The 15,217-nt window shown below is 38.9% G+C and overlaps 1 protein-coding gene across 7 annotated transcripts in view; it reads right to left on the bottom strand.

Annotated features, from left to right (window-relative positions):
- The window catches only part of AKAP7 (A-kinase anchoring protein 7), a 123,252-nt gene extending 109,553 nt beyond the window's left edge, over nt 1–13,699 (bottom strand). For 5 of the 7 annotated variants that reach the window (XR_015132394.1, XR_015132395.1, XM_086316532.1 and 2 more), the window contains exons 1-2: nt 13,291–13,681; nt 5,760–5,888 (exon numbers count right to left, since the gene is read on the bottom strand). Coding sequence is in view for 5 of the 7 variants with exons in the window: in XM_086316532.1 (XP_086172658.1) it covers nt 5,760–5,888; nt 13,291–13,537 (376 nt within the window). In the remaining 2 variants the exon portion in view is untranslated. Of the gene's footprint in view, nt 1–5,759; nt 5,889–13,290 lie in introns of all 7 variants that reach the window. The other 2 variants (XM_086316534.1, XM_086316536.1) reach the window with 2 other exon arrangements.
- Between the last annotated feature and the right edge of the window lie 1,518 nt (nt 13,700–15,217).

Below are 15,217 nucleotides of genomic sequence, written 5' to 3'. Positions count from 1 at the left end.
TAATTTCCACTGGAACAAATTGCTTCCCTCTTGTGGTTCTAGATAAGTAGTTACTACTATGAACAAAATCAAAGAACAGAAGAAACTGTCCTTATTCTGTTTTTCTTTGAAATATTAATAGTAAATAATTTTAAATGAATGTTGCAAATAATATTTTAATGAGAACTTCTAAGAAAAATAGTAGAAAATGTTTAAATTTTTAAAATTAAGCATTTGTGGGAACAGACATGCTTTCTTTCTAGGATCAACATATGTGTGAACCCTAGAAGGAGACGTAGAAGACGGGTCAATTAAGAACTAGGTGATCTGGGTAATAAGTCTGACTGTATTGTTACAGGTTAAGACAGAATTAACTGGTCTGTTTGTGCAACCGTCTCTCTATTACACTTCTCAACAACATGCATAATGATTAATATAGTTAAAATGACGTACCTTCACAGAGAATACAAATTTGAAATATAAATTAGCTTCTTTTATACATGTGAGCTTGTCAGAACTTTTATAAGTTCACAGCACTCTCATCCACATTGTCTTGTGTGTGTATGCTCAGTCACGTCCAACTCTTTGCAGCCTCATGGACCGAAGCCTCCCAGGCTCCTCTGTCCATGAGATTTTCCAAGCAAGAATACTGGAGTGGGTTGCCATTTCCTCCTCTGGGGAATCTTCCCAACCCAGGAATCAAACCTGTGTCCTGTGTCTCCTGCATTGGCAGGCAGATTCTTTACCACTAGCACCACCTGTCAAGTATGAGCAGTATATGAATTGCCTCATGGGATGCCCCTGGGTTTTATTTCCATGCAGCTTTTTTCATTTGGAAAATCAAATATGTTGAGCTGCTTGTAATTTCAGATACATATAAGAAACAGTCCTTACTTTGTAGTAACATGAACTAAACAAACTAACTTTAAACAGAAGCCACAATATAATATGCTAATGAAGTACCACATATTTTAAATCTACTTCTAAATACATTCCAAGCCCACCTCCATCTGTTGTTAGTAAACTGGTACTCAAGAAAAGCAAACCAATTTTAATATAATCTGTGATCTAGAATAACAGAGCCAACTGCTAATTACCTCTGTACTAATTAAGATATTTTATATTGAAACTGGGCTTCCGGGGTGACGCAATTTGGTAAAGAATCTGCCTACCAATGCAGGAGACACAAGAGATGCAGAAATTAAATAAAGAACGGTGGCCAAACTAATAATCCAGTTGATGTTATAACCTTTAGTTCATCTCAAAATTAACACAGTAGAAAGAGAATCCAGAACCTATAGTCTATCTTTTCTTTTTTCAAACTGCAAGCCATTAGTGGGTTATGAAATCACCAGAGAAGATAATTTTTAAAAGTACTTTTCAATAACCAGAATGGACAGATTGGAATGGAAAGGAAAGCAAAACAAAATCACAGAATGGTAAACAGTACCCTGCTTCCGGTACACGTAAGTATTACTTCGTGAAATTTCAGTTTTTTACATATATGTGTATACCGGGTGGCACTGCAAAATCTACTGCAAAATCTATTTCTTACTTTGAACATAAGACATAGTTTTGCTGTATTTTACTCAATATAAACAGTACTAAGCAGAGGAACAGACCACTGAAGTCTTCAGTATTTTAAGTTGTTTTATAGCTTACCTGTTTAAAACTAAAGAGTCCTCCTGTCTGTAACTACTTATTTTTGCCATTTCAAATGTTCCATAAGTCCATTTTGCAGATATTCAGAGAAGGAAAATCATAATCTCTGAAGGTAATAGTTACAATTTATAATAGTTCTAACAATTCCGGTATCATGAGAATGATACACCTGAAAGCCCCCAGTTCAGAATACAACCTCTTGGTAAAAATAAAGTACAGTGTTTTTCTAAATTCCCTTAGCTTCCTTTTATCAATAACTATTAAGCTTTCCTTTGAACTGGATTATCTAAATTTTTTCTTTTGTTAGACATCACAGACAGAGTAAAGTTTAAAATAATCTGGTGTGAGCTGGACAAATAAAGGGGGGAAATAATCCTGTATTTATTGTTATAGTACAGTTTAATTTACAGTTGTAAGTAGTATGCTTGTGTTTTTCTATTTCAGTGAGTCCTGCTGATTTATGGTCAACTTGCTAGACACTTGTTTGCATATCTTCTACGCCTTTCATTAGCAGGTTATTTGTATGGCCAGGGTATAAAATCCCTTTTTTCCTTACTGAACTTCATTTTATTTATAACTTTTAAATCATAATCTAAGTTCTAAAATACAATTTAATATTATCTTTTTATTTTCCTTAGGTCGGGAAGATCCCTGGAACAGGGAATGATCACTCCGGTATTCTTGAGAACTCCATGGACAGAGAAACCTGGTGGGCTACAGTCCATGGGGTCACAAAGACTCAGACACAACTGAGTGACCAACACTTTTATTTAATTCATACGAAAAGACAATGAGCAAAGTATTCGAGTAACATCAAGTTTACAATTAAAACATTAAAGATCAATGACAATAGAAGCAAAATGTAGAAAGCTTTGGCCATGTGCCCTGAATCTTTCTCTGGATTATTTAGAGTAACTTTTACTGTTCAGCAGAAAAAAAAGTATTAGTTGTAGTAAAGCTTGTAAACCCATCCCATAAATTTAATTTATTATACTTGTTAATTTTCATAATGATTTCAGTAGCCATTTTAATGTGCTCTAATGAATCTGGTCTTGTTGACAAAGGCTGTAACTCATCCATGCATTGACTCTTTTTTACCTAAAGCACCACGTGTGTCATTTTAATGTAAATTATCTAATTTTCTTAAAGGCTTTTTAATTCTCTCAAAAAACTACAAGGAAATGAATTATGAGAGAAATTAATGTAATGTAGCCCATCTGTTATTGTTGGTTGACTGTTTTTATACTTGCTGTTAGCCAAAACAATGAGTGAATTCAATTTTGCTTTTATATTCTTTTTCTTGCTACGTAAGCCATCAAATCTCTGAAGTAACCATTCTTAAAATCTAAGTATACAACATAGACTATTACCTTCTATATTTCATAGAATTACTCTGAATAAGGACAAGGAAATGGCAACCCACTCCAGTACTCTTGCCTGGAAAACCCCATGGACAGAGGAGCCTGGCGGGCCATGGTCCATGGGGTCGCAGAGAGTCAGACACGACTGGAGTGACTAAGCACTCTGAATAATCTTTAGCAAATTACTAAAACTTTCTAATTTTCTGTGAGAATTAAGCAAAGAAATGTAAAGCATTTAGTGATGGGCTAGAAGCACTCAAAGGTATTATCATAAAATACTGCTTTCAAGGGACACATTCTTACTTATTTTGGCAAAATATTTTGGTAAGATTAAATTAATAAAAACTTATGGAGACAAGTTCTTTGCCATACACAATTGGAAGGACTTTACATTATTAATAAGTTAGTTGAATCCTGTCAACAATCTTATGAGATAGCTACCCTTTTATATCAATTTTTGAGACAGTGAAAGTGAGCCCAGACACTGGCTCAAAGCACACAACAGGAAAGTGTAGGAGTAAATTCTGTCCCTTGACAGTCTGACTCCTCAGCCCTCACTTGTAACCGCCTCAGTTTAACACTGTTAGTAAAATCTTGATGGATAACATCAAAAAAAAAAACATGAGTTTCTCTACCTCCCTGTTTACTGAATCGATGAAGCACACATCTTTAAAATCAAGTTTCTAACCACAATTCAAAATTTTAATCATATTTTTTCATGAAAAGAATCAAGAGTTCATAAAATTTGAAGATTAGAAAAAGGAATAAAGAAAAAAAATTGTTCAGAAACCTACTATCTTAACACAATCACTAGGAATTTTGGTGACAGATCACCTAAAGTATTTACACAATTGTAAACTAACATTACATATATTCCCCCCTGATTTTTTACTTTGCATTTTATATAGGAAATATTCCCTATGTTTTCAGAAATATTTTCATAATATGCAATTCTATGCTATGTGGGCTTTCCTGGTGGCCCCCGTGGTGAAGAGCCCACCTGCCAATGCAGCAGGCCATGGGTAAGAACCACAGGTTCTATCCCTGGGTCAGGAAGATCCCCTGGAGAAGGGCATGGGAATCCATTCCAGTATTCTTGTCTGGAGAATCCCATGGACAGTCAGCAACCTAGGGGGCTACAGTCCCTACCGTTGCAAAGAGTTGCACACAACTGAAGTGACTTGAAATGTTCCCCATTACATAGTTTCTAGAAATATTTGCATAACATATAATTCAATACTATGTAACCTAAAGGCACTGGTATAGCTGAATAAGCTATACCACATTCTAATGGACATTTGGGTTTTCTGGCAATATTTTTACTACTTAAAAACACTGTGACGCACATTTATAAATAAAACTTCTTCCCACAAGTAAGACTATGTCCTTACATTAGGAATTCCATGAGTGACTCCACTCCATGTATCAACATTGCTTCAGTTAAGTTCAGTTCAGTCGCTCAGTCGTGTCCGACTCTTTGCGACCCCATGAATCGCAGCACGCCAGGCCTCCCTGTCCATCACCAACTCCCAGAGTTCACCCAGACTCACATCCATCGAGCCAGTGATGCCATCCAGCCATCTCATCCTGTCGCCCCTTTCTTAAGATCCCAATAAACCCCATTCTAAAAGGACTACTACAACAATACTCTGTCAGAAGCCACAAAGAAATAACCTAAAATCACAGAGTATTATTTTCAAATGATAGTCCCAATCTGATAAGTTACAATCATATTTTAATGTGCATCCTTTGATATTTATTAAATTGAATAATTTTCCATACATTTATTTACTAACTGAGCTTTATCTTTCACATCCTTTGCCAGGCACCAATCATTTTTTCTTATTTGGGATAAATATTTGCCTCAAGTCCTTTAATAATACAATTTGGAATAAACATTACAGACTTCTCCAATAAATTACAGAGAAATACAAGACACAATTTACAGTTTTTTAAAAACTGACAATTTACACTTTTTTAAAAACCAACTCAAGACAATCACTTACTAGACCAAATATTAAGATTCAATCTTTATTTGACATACATTTTTCTGTTAAAATTTTTTTTCAAGTAAATGAGGTTTTAATCAATCCTTTAAAATACTTAAGATCTGAAGTATTTTTAACATACAACTTAACAGTATTAACTAATGAGTACATGATAACATGGTGATTTCCAGTATCTCTAAAATCTACAATAATTACAAAGCTGGACTTAGAATTCGGTGAGGTAAAATAAGGATTATGATCATTTCAGTGAGGAGAACCGAATGCCCCATTTAGGAAAGACCTATGACTGAAAGAAAGAAAACTCACTGAACGACTCTGTTTTGAACCTTGATTTAAGTTAAGGTTAACTTAACCTTATCATCTAACTTAACCTTAGTTCATAGTTAATGATTACGATCATCTTGAGAGTTGTTACTGTTGTTTAGTCACTAAATCGTGTCCGTCTCTTTGGCAACCCCAGACTGTAGCCCACCAGACTCCTCTGTCCATGGGATTTTCCAGGCAAGATTACTGAAGTGGGTTGCCATTTACTTCTCCAAGGGATCTTCCTGACCCAGGGATTGAATTCACATCTCCTGCATTGGCAGGCAGATTCTTTACTATGGAGCCAAACAATTATTAATTAACAACCCAAACTCAAAAACATAACAATACTTAAGGTAAAATAATTTATTAAAAAAATATATATATATCACTAAATTTACTGTTCACTGCTTCTAAACACATATTTATTTAATAAAGTACTTACTTTCACTATCATCTTTAATATCTATGGTAGCAAATGGCAAATCCACCAGAAAATCCATGGTGTTGGCTTCAAATTCTTCTGACATTTCTTGTTTGCTTGATACACTTTCACATTCATTGGAATTCACCCCTATAACATAACAAAAAGAAAACTGTATTATTTTTATTTATTTTTTAATTCATATCCTAAGCTAAAGCACGGAGAAGGAAATGGCAACCCACTCCAGTGTTCTTGCCTGGAGAATCCCATGGACAGAGAAGCCTGCTAGGCTGCAGTCCGTGGGGTCACACAGAGCTGGATACGACTGAAGCGACTTGGCGGCAGCGGCGGCAAGCTAAAGCAACTCAACTAACTGAACTCAATATAAATTAACATCTGTTAAGAAATGGTAAAATTAGTATTCAAACATACTGTAAACTACTTATTTAGTTATACCATATGCTAAATTTCTATAAACCCATTTTTATGTTAAACAACTTTAATAATTTCCTGAAACACAGTACTTAACTCAGGATTAAAGTTGAGTTAATCAACAAACCTCAAGATCCTTTATAAGACACATTTTCTTAACTTCAAAACTACATTTTTCACATAACTTCTGAACACAAGCCAACAAGATTTTGGCAATCTCTACCATGTTTATTTGTTAACAACATCAATTATGTGTTCTCATCTGTACAAGCTCTGACTTTTATTTTTCCTTATGAAAAGATTGAAAATTTTTTTTCATTCCATATTAACATGGGAAATTCAAACATTAAAATTCACACATTAAAAATACATAGCTCTAAATATGCTTTTCTAGAAATTCAGTGGTTAAAAGCAAAAAGATCTTATAGTTTCCCTGATAGCTCTTCCAAAGACATGTACTAATACTAGAGTGACATTTCACACCTGGTCCTTGTTTTTTTGTTTTCTTTTTTGTTTTGTTTTGTTTTCTTATTATGAGTAGAACAATTATATGCCTCAGGAGGAGGTTAGGGGAAAAGGGTGTCTGTTTAAACTGATAAAGTCAATTGCTAAACTTATCAGCTGGTGGTCTCCCCATACCATTACCCTCCATGCTTTTAGACACAAACGTTGTTTGAACCAGAATTGAACAAAATCCTGGGATACTTACATAATTTTTATTCTATATATTGACTAACAATTAATTTACCATTGAAGATATTAAAGAAGTCATTTATTTCATTCTGTTATAATCCTCTATTTTCATATATCAGACCTTTAAAAACACACTCCATTAAGAATGTAGCTTACAATACACAAGATAATAAATATTCATCATAAGTTATAGTTAACATAAGCCAAAAAAACTAAATTTTTATCGTAATTTCAGTAATCTTTAATATTATTTACAGACACACACCCTACACACAGGCACACACACACATACCTATTTTGTAGATAAAAGCAAAAAATGACAGCTAAAACCTTTTTATTGCTGATTTTTTTATATCAACTAGTCATGTTCAACACCAAAATCAAAAAAGTTAATAGTACACTCTTAATAATGCTATTTATTTATATTACAGTTTAAACCTTATTAAGCTTGAGTGCCTGGCATGCAGGTGTTCAACAAGTGTTAGTTTACCATGAATCTATTCACAGCTATTGAAATATGTGAGAACAAGTAAATGTTTCCTTTCTATTTTTACACTTGTGTTGAAAAATACACAGCTTATATTTAAACAAAAGTTTTAATAAATCAATACATACCTATATTTGGGGCAAATGCACCTACACTGAAAAGATTATCACTAATCACTTAGCTTACACAACACTATAAATAAAATGTTTAAAGGTTTTTACATTTTTTAAAAAATAAATAAAATTCTTGAATGCAATGGTATGTCAAAATCAACAAGAGTCTAGAACTTGAAACACAAAATTTTTTCTATTAAATTACCTAATAGCTGAAAACCTTTTTGTAGATATTAATTATTAACAGGCTTTCCTGGTGGCTCAGACTTGGTAAAGAATCTGCCCATATTGTGGGAGACCTAGGTTCGATCCCTAGGTTGGGAAGATTCCCTAGAGAAGGAAATGGCAACCGACTCCAGTATTCTTGCCTGGGAAATCCCATACACAGAGGGGCCTGGTGGCCTACAGTCCATGGTGTTGCATGAATTATTAACTCAGCAATAAGAGAATACCACTTGCAAGTAACTCTTGGAACTCCATGTTCTATGGTCATCCTATAGAACAATGTCTCTCAACAGGGCTCAAATCTGAAACACTTCCTCCAGTTCTCTAAGCTCCAGTGTTTCGGCAAAGGTTGGCAGATATGAATTAAACACATCCACATCCAGCCCCATCACTTCATGGCAAATAGAAGGGGAAAAATGGAAACAGTGACAGACTTTATTTTCTTGGGCTCCAAAATCACTGCGGAAGGTGACTGCAGCCATGAAATTAGAAGACGATTGCTCCTTGGAAGGAAAGCTACGACAAACCTAGAGAGATAACAATTTGTCAACAAAAGACCCTATAGTCAAAGTCATGATTTTTCCAGTAATCACGTACAGATGTGAGAGTTGGAATATTAAGAAGGCTGAGTGTCAAAGAATTGCTGCTTTTGAACTGTGGTGCTGGAGAAGACTCTTAAGTGTCCCTTGGACAGCAAGGAGATCCAATCAGTTCATGCTAAAGGAAATCAACTCTGAATATTCATTGGAAGGACTGATGCTGAAGCTGAAGCTCCAATACTTTGACACCTGATGCCAAAGTATTATGCATTATTAAGAGTGTACTATTAATTTTTTTGATTTTGGTGTTGAACATGACTAGTTGATATTAAAAAAATCAGCAATAAAAAGGTTTTAGCTGTTGTTTTTTGCTTTTATCTACAAAATAGGTGTGTGTGTGTGCCTGTGTGTAGGGTGTGTGTTTGTAAATAGTATTAAAGGTTACTGAAATTACAATAAAAATTTATTTGGCTTATGTTAACTATAACTTATGATGAATATTTATTATCTTGTGTATTGTAAGCCATATTCTTAATGGAGTGTGTTTTTAAAGGTCTGATATATGAAAATAGAGGATTATAACAGAATGAAATAAATGACTTCTTTAATATCTTCAATGGTAAAGAGCCAACTCACTGGAAGAGACCCTGATGCTGAGAAAGACTGAAGGCAGAAGAGAAGAGGGCGACAGAGGATGAGATGTTTGGATGGCATCACTGACTCAATGAACATGAGTTTGAGCAAACTCCAGGAGATAGTTGAAAGACAGGGAAGCCTGGCATGCTGCAGTCCATGGGGTAGCAAAGAGTCAGACACACCCAAGCAAGCCACTGAACAACAATCATAACGACATTTTCTTTTACAGAAGTACAAATTTTTGTTTTGGAAAAATTGCCTTAAAATAACCAACCTTCGGACTTCCCTGGTGGTACAGTTTTGTAAGAATCTGCCTGCCAATGCAGGGGGCATGGGTTTGATCCCTGGTCCAGGAAGATTCCACACACCTCAGGGCAACTAAACTCAACTCATGTGCCACAAGCAACAATGCCCCTGCACTAGGACCATGGAGCTGGAGCTCTAGAACCTGCTAGCAGCAACTACCGAGCCTGTACTCCCTAGGACCTATGAGCCACAACTACTGAGCCTGTGCGCCATAACTTCTGAAGCCCAGGTGCCTACAGCCTGTGCTAAACAAAAAGAGAAGCTACTGCAATGAGAAGCCTGCGTACCACAAGGAAGAGTAGCCCCAGCTCTCTGCAACTAGATAAGTCTGCGTGCAACAAGAGATCCAGCATAGCCAGAAATAAATAAAATCATAACCAACCTTGAAATAAAGGACTTAAACTATAAATTGATCATTGTGAGTATTTAAAATTTGGTTTAACTATTGTTAAAATTCTTTTGTACAAATCCAAGTAAGAGTAATGTTGCTAAGTGAATTAATACCGTAAAGATACGGTGAGGGGGACTTCCCTGCAGTTCAGTGACGAAGACTCTGAGATGCCAATGTAGGGGTAAGGGTTCGATCCCTAGTATGGCAGCTAGGATCCCACAAGCTGAATGGTGTGGCCAAAAACAAAAGAGGTAAAACTGGTTAACCACTACTAGCATAACAACAATATCTAACATTTGAGCAAGTGTCTATGCCAGGCATTGCTGGAAGCACTTTACAGAAGATGGTAACTCCCTTAACCATGTTATAAGGGTAATATTAAACTCTTTTCACAGACTAGCCAATTAAGCAACTTGACTCAGGTTACAGGTCTTGGGGCTAGAATTTGAATCCAGTTACTCAACCCCCAAAACCTGCCAGCAACAGCACTGCTGGAAAGTTCACATACACAGTTTATATTATAATATACACAGTTTATATAATATAATACACCCAGATATCTGCCTGGTATCTGTTCTGGTTAAGAAGAGCATTTTCATTTTAAAGAGTGGATATAAGAATGCATATGCACTTGTACTATGTGTTTAATTATATACAAAAAAGCTGACATAGTTGTACTCAATACATTTCTGCTATTCAAATATTTCAAATAGAATCATTACTTTTATAAGAAAACAATTAATGCATATGCTTCAGTTCAGTTCAGTTGCTCAGTCATGTCCCACTCTTTGCAACCCCATGAATCGCAGCATGCCAGGACTCCCTGTCCATCACCAACTCCCGGAGTTCTCTCAAACCCACGTCCATCGAGTCGGTGATGCCATCCAGCCATCTCATCTTCTGTTGTCCTCTTTTCCTCCTGCCCCCAATCCCTCCCAGCATCAGAGTCTTTTCCAATGAGTCAACTCTTCGCATGAGGTGGCCAAAGTACTGGAGTTTCAGCTTCAGCATCATTCCTTCCAAAGAATACCCAGGGCTGATCTCCTTTAGAATGGACTGGTTGGAACACCTTGCTGTCCAAGGAACTCTCAAGAGTCTTCTCCAACACCACAGTTGAAAACTATCAATTCTTCGGCGCTTAGCTTTCTTCACAGTCCAACTCTCACATCCATACATGACTACTGGAAAAACCATAGTCTTGACTAGACGGACCTTTGTTGGCAAAGTAATGTCTCTGCTGAAAAGAGATATGCTATCTAGGTTGGTCATAACTTTCCTTCCAAGAGTAATCATCTTTTAATTTCATGGCTGCAGTCACCATCTGCAGCAATTTTGGAGCCCCCAAAAATAAAGTCTGACACTGTTTCCACTGTTTCCCCATCTATTTCCCATGAAGGGATGGGACCAGATGCCATGATCTTCGTTTTCTGAATGTTGAGCTTTAAGCCAACTTTTTCACTCTCCACTTTCACTTTGATCAAGAGGCTTTTGAGTTCCTCTTCACTTTCTGCCATAAGGGTGGTGTCATCTGCATATCTGAGGTTATTGATATTTCTCCCGGCAATCTTGATTCCAGCTTGTGCTTCTTCCAGCCCAGCGTTTCTCATCATGTACTCTGCATGTAAGTTAAATAAGTAGGGTGACAATATACAGCCTTGACGTACTCCTTTTCCTATTCGGAACCAGTCTGTTGTTCCATGTCCGGTTCTAACTGTTGCTTCCTGACCTGCATATAGGTTTCTCAAGAGGCAGGTCAGGTGGTCTGGTATTCCCATCTCTTTCAGAATTTTCCACAGTTTATTGTGATCTACACAGTCAAAGGCTTTGGCATAGTCAATAAAGCAGAAAAAGATGTTTTTCTGGAACTCTTTCGCTTTTTGATGATCCAGCAGATGTTGGCGTATGTTTAAAATACATTATAAAATTGTACATGAAGTATACAGTAATATTCAAATACATGTGTACTTACACAAATGACTTCATCAAAGACAAACCAACAGAAGAAAAAGAATAGTCTGCCCTTCCTCACACAAATTGTAAGTTTCCTATCTGGATAACAAAGCACAACTTTATTAAGCAAAATTCTCTTCTACTCACTCTACTAGGTAGGTATATTCCCCAAGAAGGTATATCCAATATTCCTGCCTGGGAAATCCCATGGACAGGAGCCTGTTGGGCTATACAGTCCATGGGGTCAAAAAACAGTTGACAGGGCTTAGCAACTAAACAATAGATATATAGTTGGTATAGTTCCCAAGAATCAGTGGAAAGGGTCAGTTCCATCATCCATGCCAGTTCTGGCCTAGCAACTAAAAATAGAAACATCTTACAGCTGGAGAAATGTTGACAGCTGTCAACAAGTCACTTGACCTCCATGCTTTGGTTTCCACATTATGAAAAAAGGAACAAAAGTACAACCCAAATTACTAGCCAGAAATGGACAAAGTAAGCTAATAATATCTGAAACGCCATGTAAAAAGGCATTAAACTTCACAAACATCTTAAAAGTATGCTACCCGCATCCTCAATTCCAAGGCCACACACTGAAGGAACTGGGGTGGGAAACCCTTCTCTTTGACACTGACAAGTTTCCCTTTATAACTGCATCTCAAAAATTCCCATCGTCAGCATTGACCTCCCAAGGTCTTCATCATTTAATTCCCTCAACAACTGTAAACATATTTACACTAGTTAACAATTACATAACATTTTAAGATTTTCATGCTCTTTATATCTATGCGGTGGCTCAGACGCTAAAGCGTCTGCCTACAATGCGGGAGACCCGGGTTCAAATCCTGGGTCGGGAAGATCTCCTGGAAAAGGAAATGGCAACCCACTCCAGTATTCTTGCCTGGAGAATCCCATGGACAGAGGAACCTGGTAGGCTACAGTCCATGGAGTCGCAGAGTCGGACACTACTGAGCGACTTCACTTTCACTTTCATGCGTTTATATTTCAAAAATCTCACATGAAAAATACTTGAAAGTCTCTCAGTTGTGTCCCACTCTTTGTGACCCCGTGGACTGTAGCCCACCAGGCTCCTCCGTCCGTGGGATTCTCCAGGCAAGAATACTGGAGTGGGTTGACATTTCCTTCACAGAAGAGCACCTTTTCTCTAATTGGCTTGTCGGTGCCTTTCACCAAAAGTCCAACCCCTAACTCGCTCTACCCACCAACATCAGTTCACAGTAAATGCGGACACGAACTGGAAACTCATTCTGAGCCCTACTGCAGATCTGGCGCCAATTTAGAAAGGTCACTTCCACACCGAGAATAAAATCCTACGAGGAAAACCTAAGTGCGGTGGTTCAAGCCTTTGTTTGTGATAAAGTATAAAAACGGAGCTTTTTCTAGATTTTGCTGATACACAAACACCGTCAGAGGGTATGTGTCGGCAAGAAGTTTCTAAAAGGTTAGAAGATCATCGGGAAAGAAAAGTGAAACTTAGAATGGGTTCACACTCCCGGCCTCCCTTCGCACCAACAGTGCGTGCATTAACAAAAACACTCGCTGACAGGCAGCACTGATCATACCCGGTGGTACCGGGTTCCCTGAGGCTACACCGAATTCCGCGGAGGCGGGGGAGAGGAGCCCCAGAGCAGGGCGGGCGTGGGATCGCGCTCCAAGCGCTGGGGGCGCAGGCGGGGCGGCAAGGCCGGGCCCTCCCGGCGGCCGAGCCGAGCCCACGCCCCCAAACTCCAGTCGCCCCACACCGCCCGCCCGAGCTCACCAGCTCCGGGGAGCTCCATGCAGGCGGCGTTGGCGGGCGACGGGTCTCTGCAGACGACGACTGCCGGGCGCTGCGACCACGGGCTAAGGGCGAGGAGGGGACGGAGGCGGGGCGGAGGACTGGCGCGCGGCGCGCAGGGGCGGGGCAAAGGGCGGTGGTAGCGGCTGGCGCCCGGGGCTCGGGCCGCGGCGACCAGACCTGCAGAGGCGCCGAGCCCCCAGAGCCGCAGTCCTCGAAGTAGCTGCATGCCCAGGCCGGGCGCCCAGAACGAGCGGAAAGGGCCGAGCCGATGCACCCGCAGTACCCGGATTCTTGCGAGCGACGCAGGCCAATTGCGGGGAGGGCGGGGGCCTCCTCTCTGCGCGGCGACGCTCCGCCCCCGACCCCGCCTCCGCCCTGGACCCCGCCTCCGCTCCTGGGAGGGGCACTCTGCGGTCTTTGGCCGGGCCGAATTATCTCCAGTAGTGCTGCCGTTCCCATCCCAGGCTTCCAGGGGTGAGATTGGTCGCTGATTGAAAGCATTCCCTGATTGGAGTCTCCTGAGGATCCATGTTTTTAGTTTTGCAAAGAGTTTTCAAAACATAGAATTCTGATTACAGAATATTTGAGAAGAGGGAGATATATACAGGAACGACACCTTGCTTTATAGGGGGGGGAAAAAAAGCCAAATTGTGGCAGTCTCAAAGTTTTAACAGTGGTTTCATGCCTAGAAATTAAATGGAAAACAGCTACTTGTATTTGCAGATTGAAGCAATAATATGAGTAAAATGGAAAGAAAAGTACTTGGGATTTTTTTTCAGACTTTCAGCTTTAGATCAGAATTTAACTGGAGTTTTATTTTAAGTGCAAAGAAACCTTGCAGTAAGAAAATCAGGTGTGTCTCTCAACAAATTAATGTAGCCTATTTTACGAAAGACAACACTTATCTTGAATACATCCTAAAATGGAGATGAAGCAAGGACCTCAGTCATAATAGTTGACATTAAAACCGTACACAAAAAGTCATAAACCTCATTATCCTGGTCGCAAAATAATTCTAGCAAATTGGATATTTGGTTTGCACGCCCATGCCCATAGTAATTATGAACTGATTCCGCTAAAGTCTGCTCTGTTCTGAGGGTGTGCAGGTGAATAGACAAGTCTTTTTCTCAAGGAGTTGGTCATCTAATAGCTGAGAATTAAACATGCTGCTGCTGCTGCTAAGTCGCTTCAGTCATGACTCTGTGCGACCCCATAGACAGCAGCCCACCAGGCTCCCCCCTCCCTGGGATTCTCCAGGCAAGAACACTGGAATGGGTTGCCATTTCCTTCTCCAATGCATGAAAGTGAAAAGTGAAAATGAAGTCTTTCAGTCGTGTCCGACTCTTAGCGACCCCATGGGCTGCAGCCTGCCAGGCTCCTCTGTCCATGAGATTTTCCAGGCAAGAGTACTGGAGTGGGTCGCCATTGCCTTCTCTGGAATTAAACATGAGTAATTGCAATAAGCAATAAACTAAAAGCTGCAAAAAAAGAAATCCACAGTCAACAGTTGAATGGGCTTAAAATATGCCACTTTAGCATTAAGATTATTTTTGGAGGCAACCAAGAAACATGCTGAAGAACTGTCTGCCCTTCCCTTTCTGCCTAATACCAGAGCATCAATTTTACTTTGTGAAACTGACATAAATTTCCACTTGTAGAGGCAGTCCTAAGCACTGGATTGCTAGGCAATTCCCCTTGAAGGCACAAACTGTTTTAGTGTTTGATTTCCCAAGGGCATAGAGGTTATTCAATGAATAGTTGTTGAATGAATGAATAAAATTTTATAACCATCAGATCTTGCACCTATTTGTTAAAAAAAAAAAGCAACACACCCAAATGAATTTCAAAAAAAAAAGACAGTATCATGGGTAATCTTAATGTCATAAAGCTTCACCAGCCTGAGGCT

Source organism: Bos grunniens, chromosome 9 (assembly GCF_055505025.1).
Source record: "Bos grunniens cultivar Pamir isolate PY7600 chromosome 9, Bosgru_T2T1.0, whole genome shotgun sequence".
NCBI lineage: Eukaryota > Metazoa > Chordata > Mammalia > Artiodactyla > Bovidae > Bos > Bos grunniens.
The sequence above is the reverse complement of the archived record's forward strand: the minus strand, read 5'-3'. Positions and strand labels throughout refer to the sequence as shown.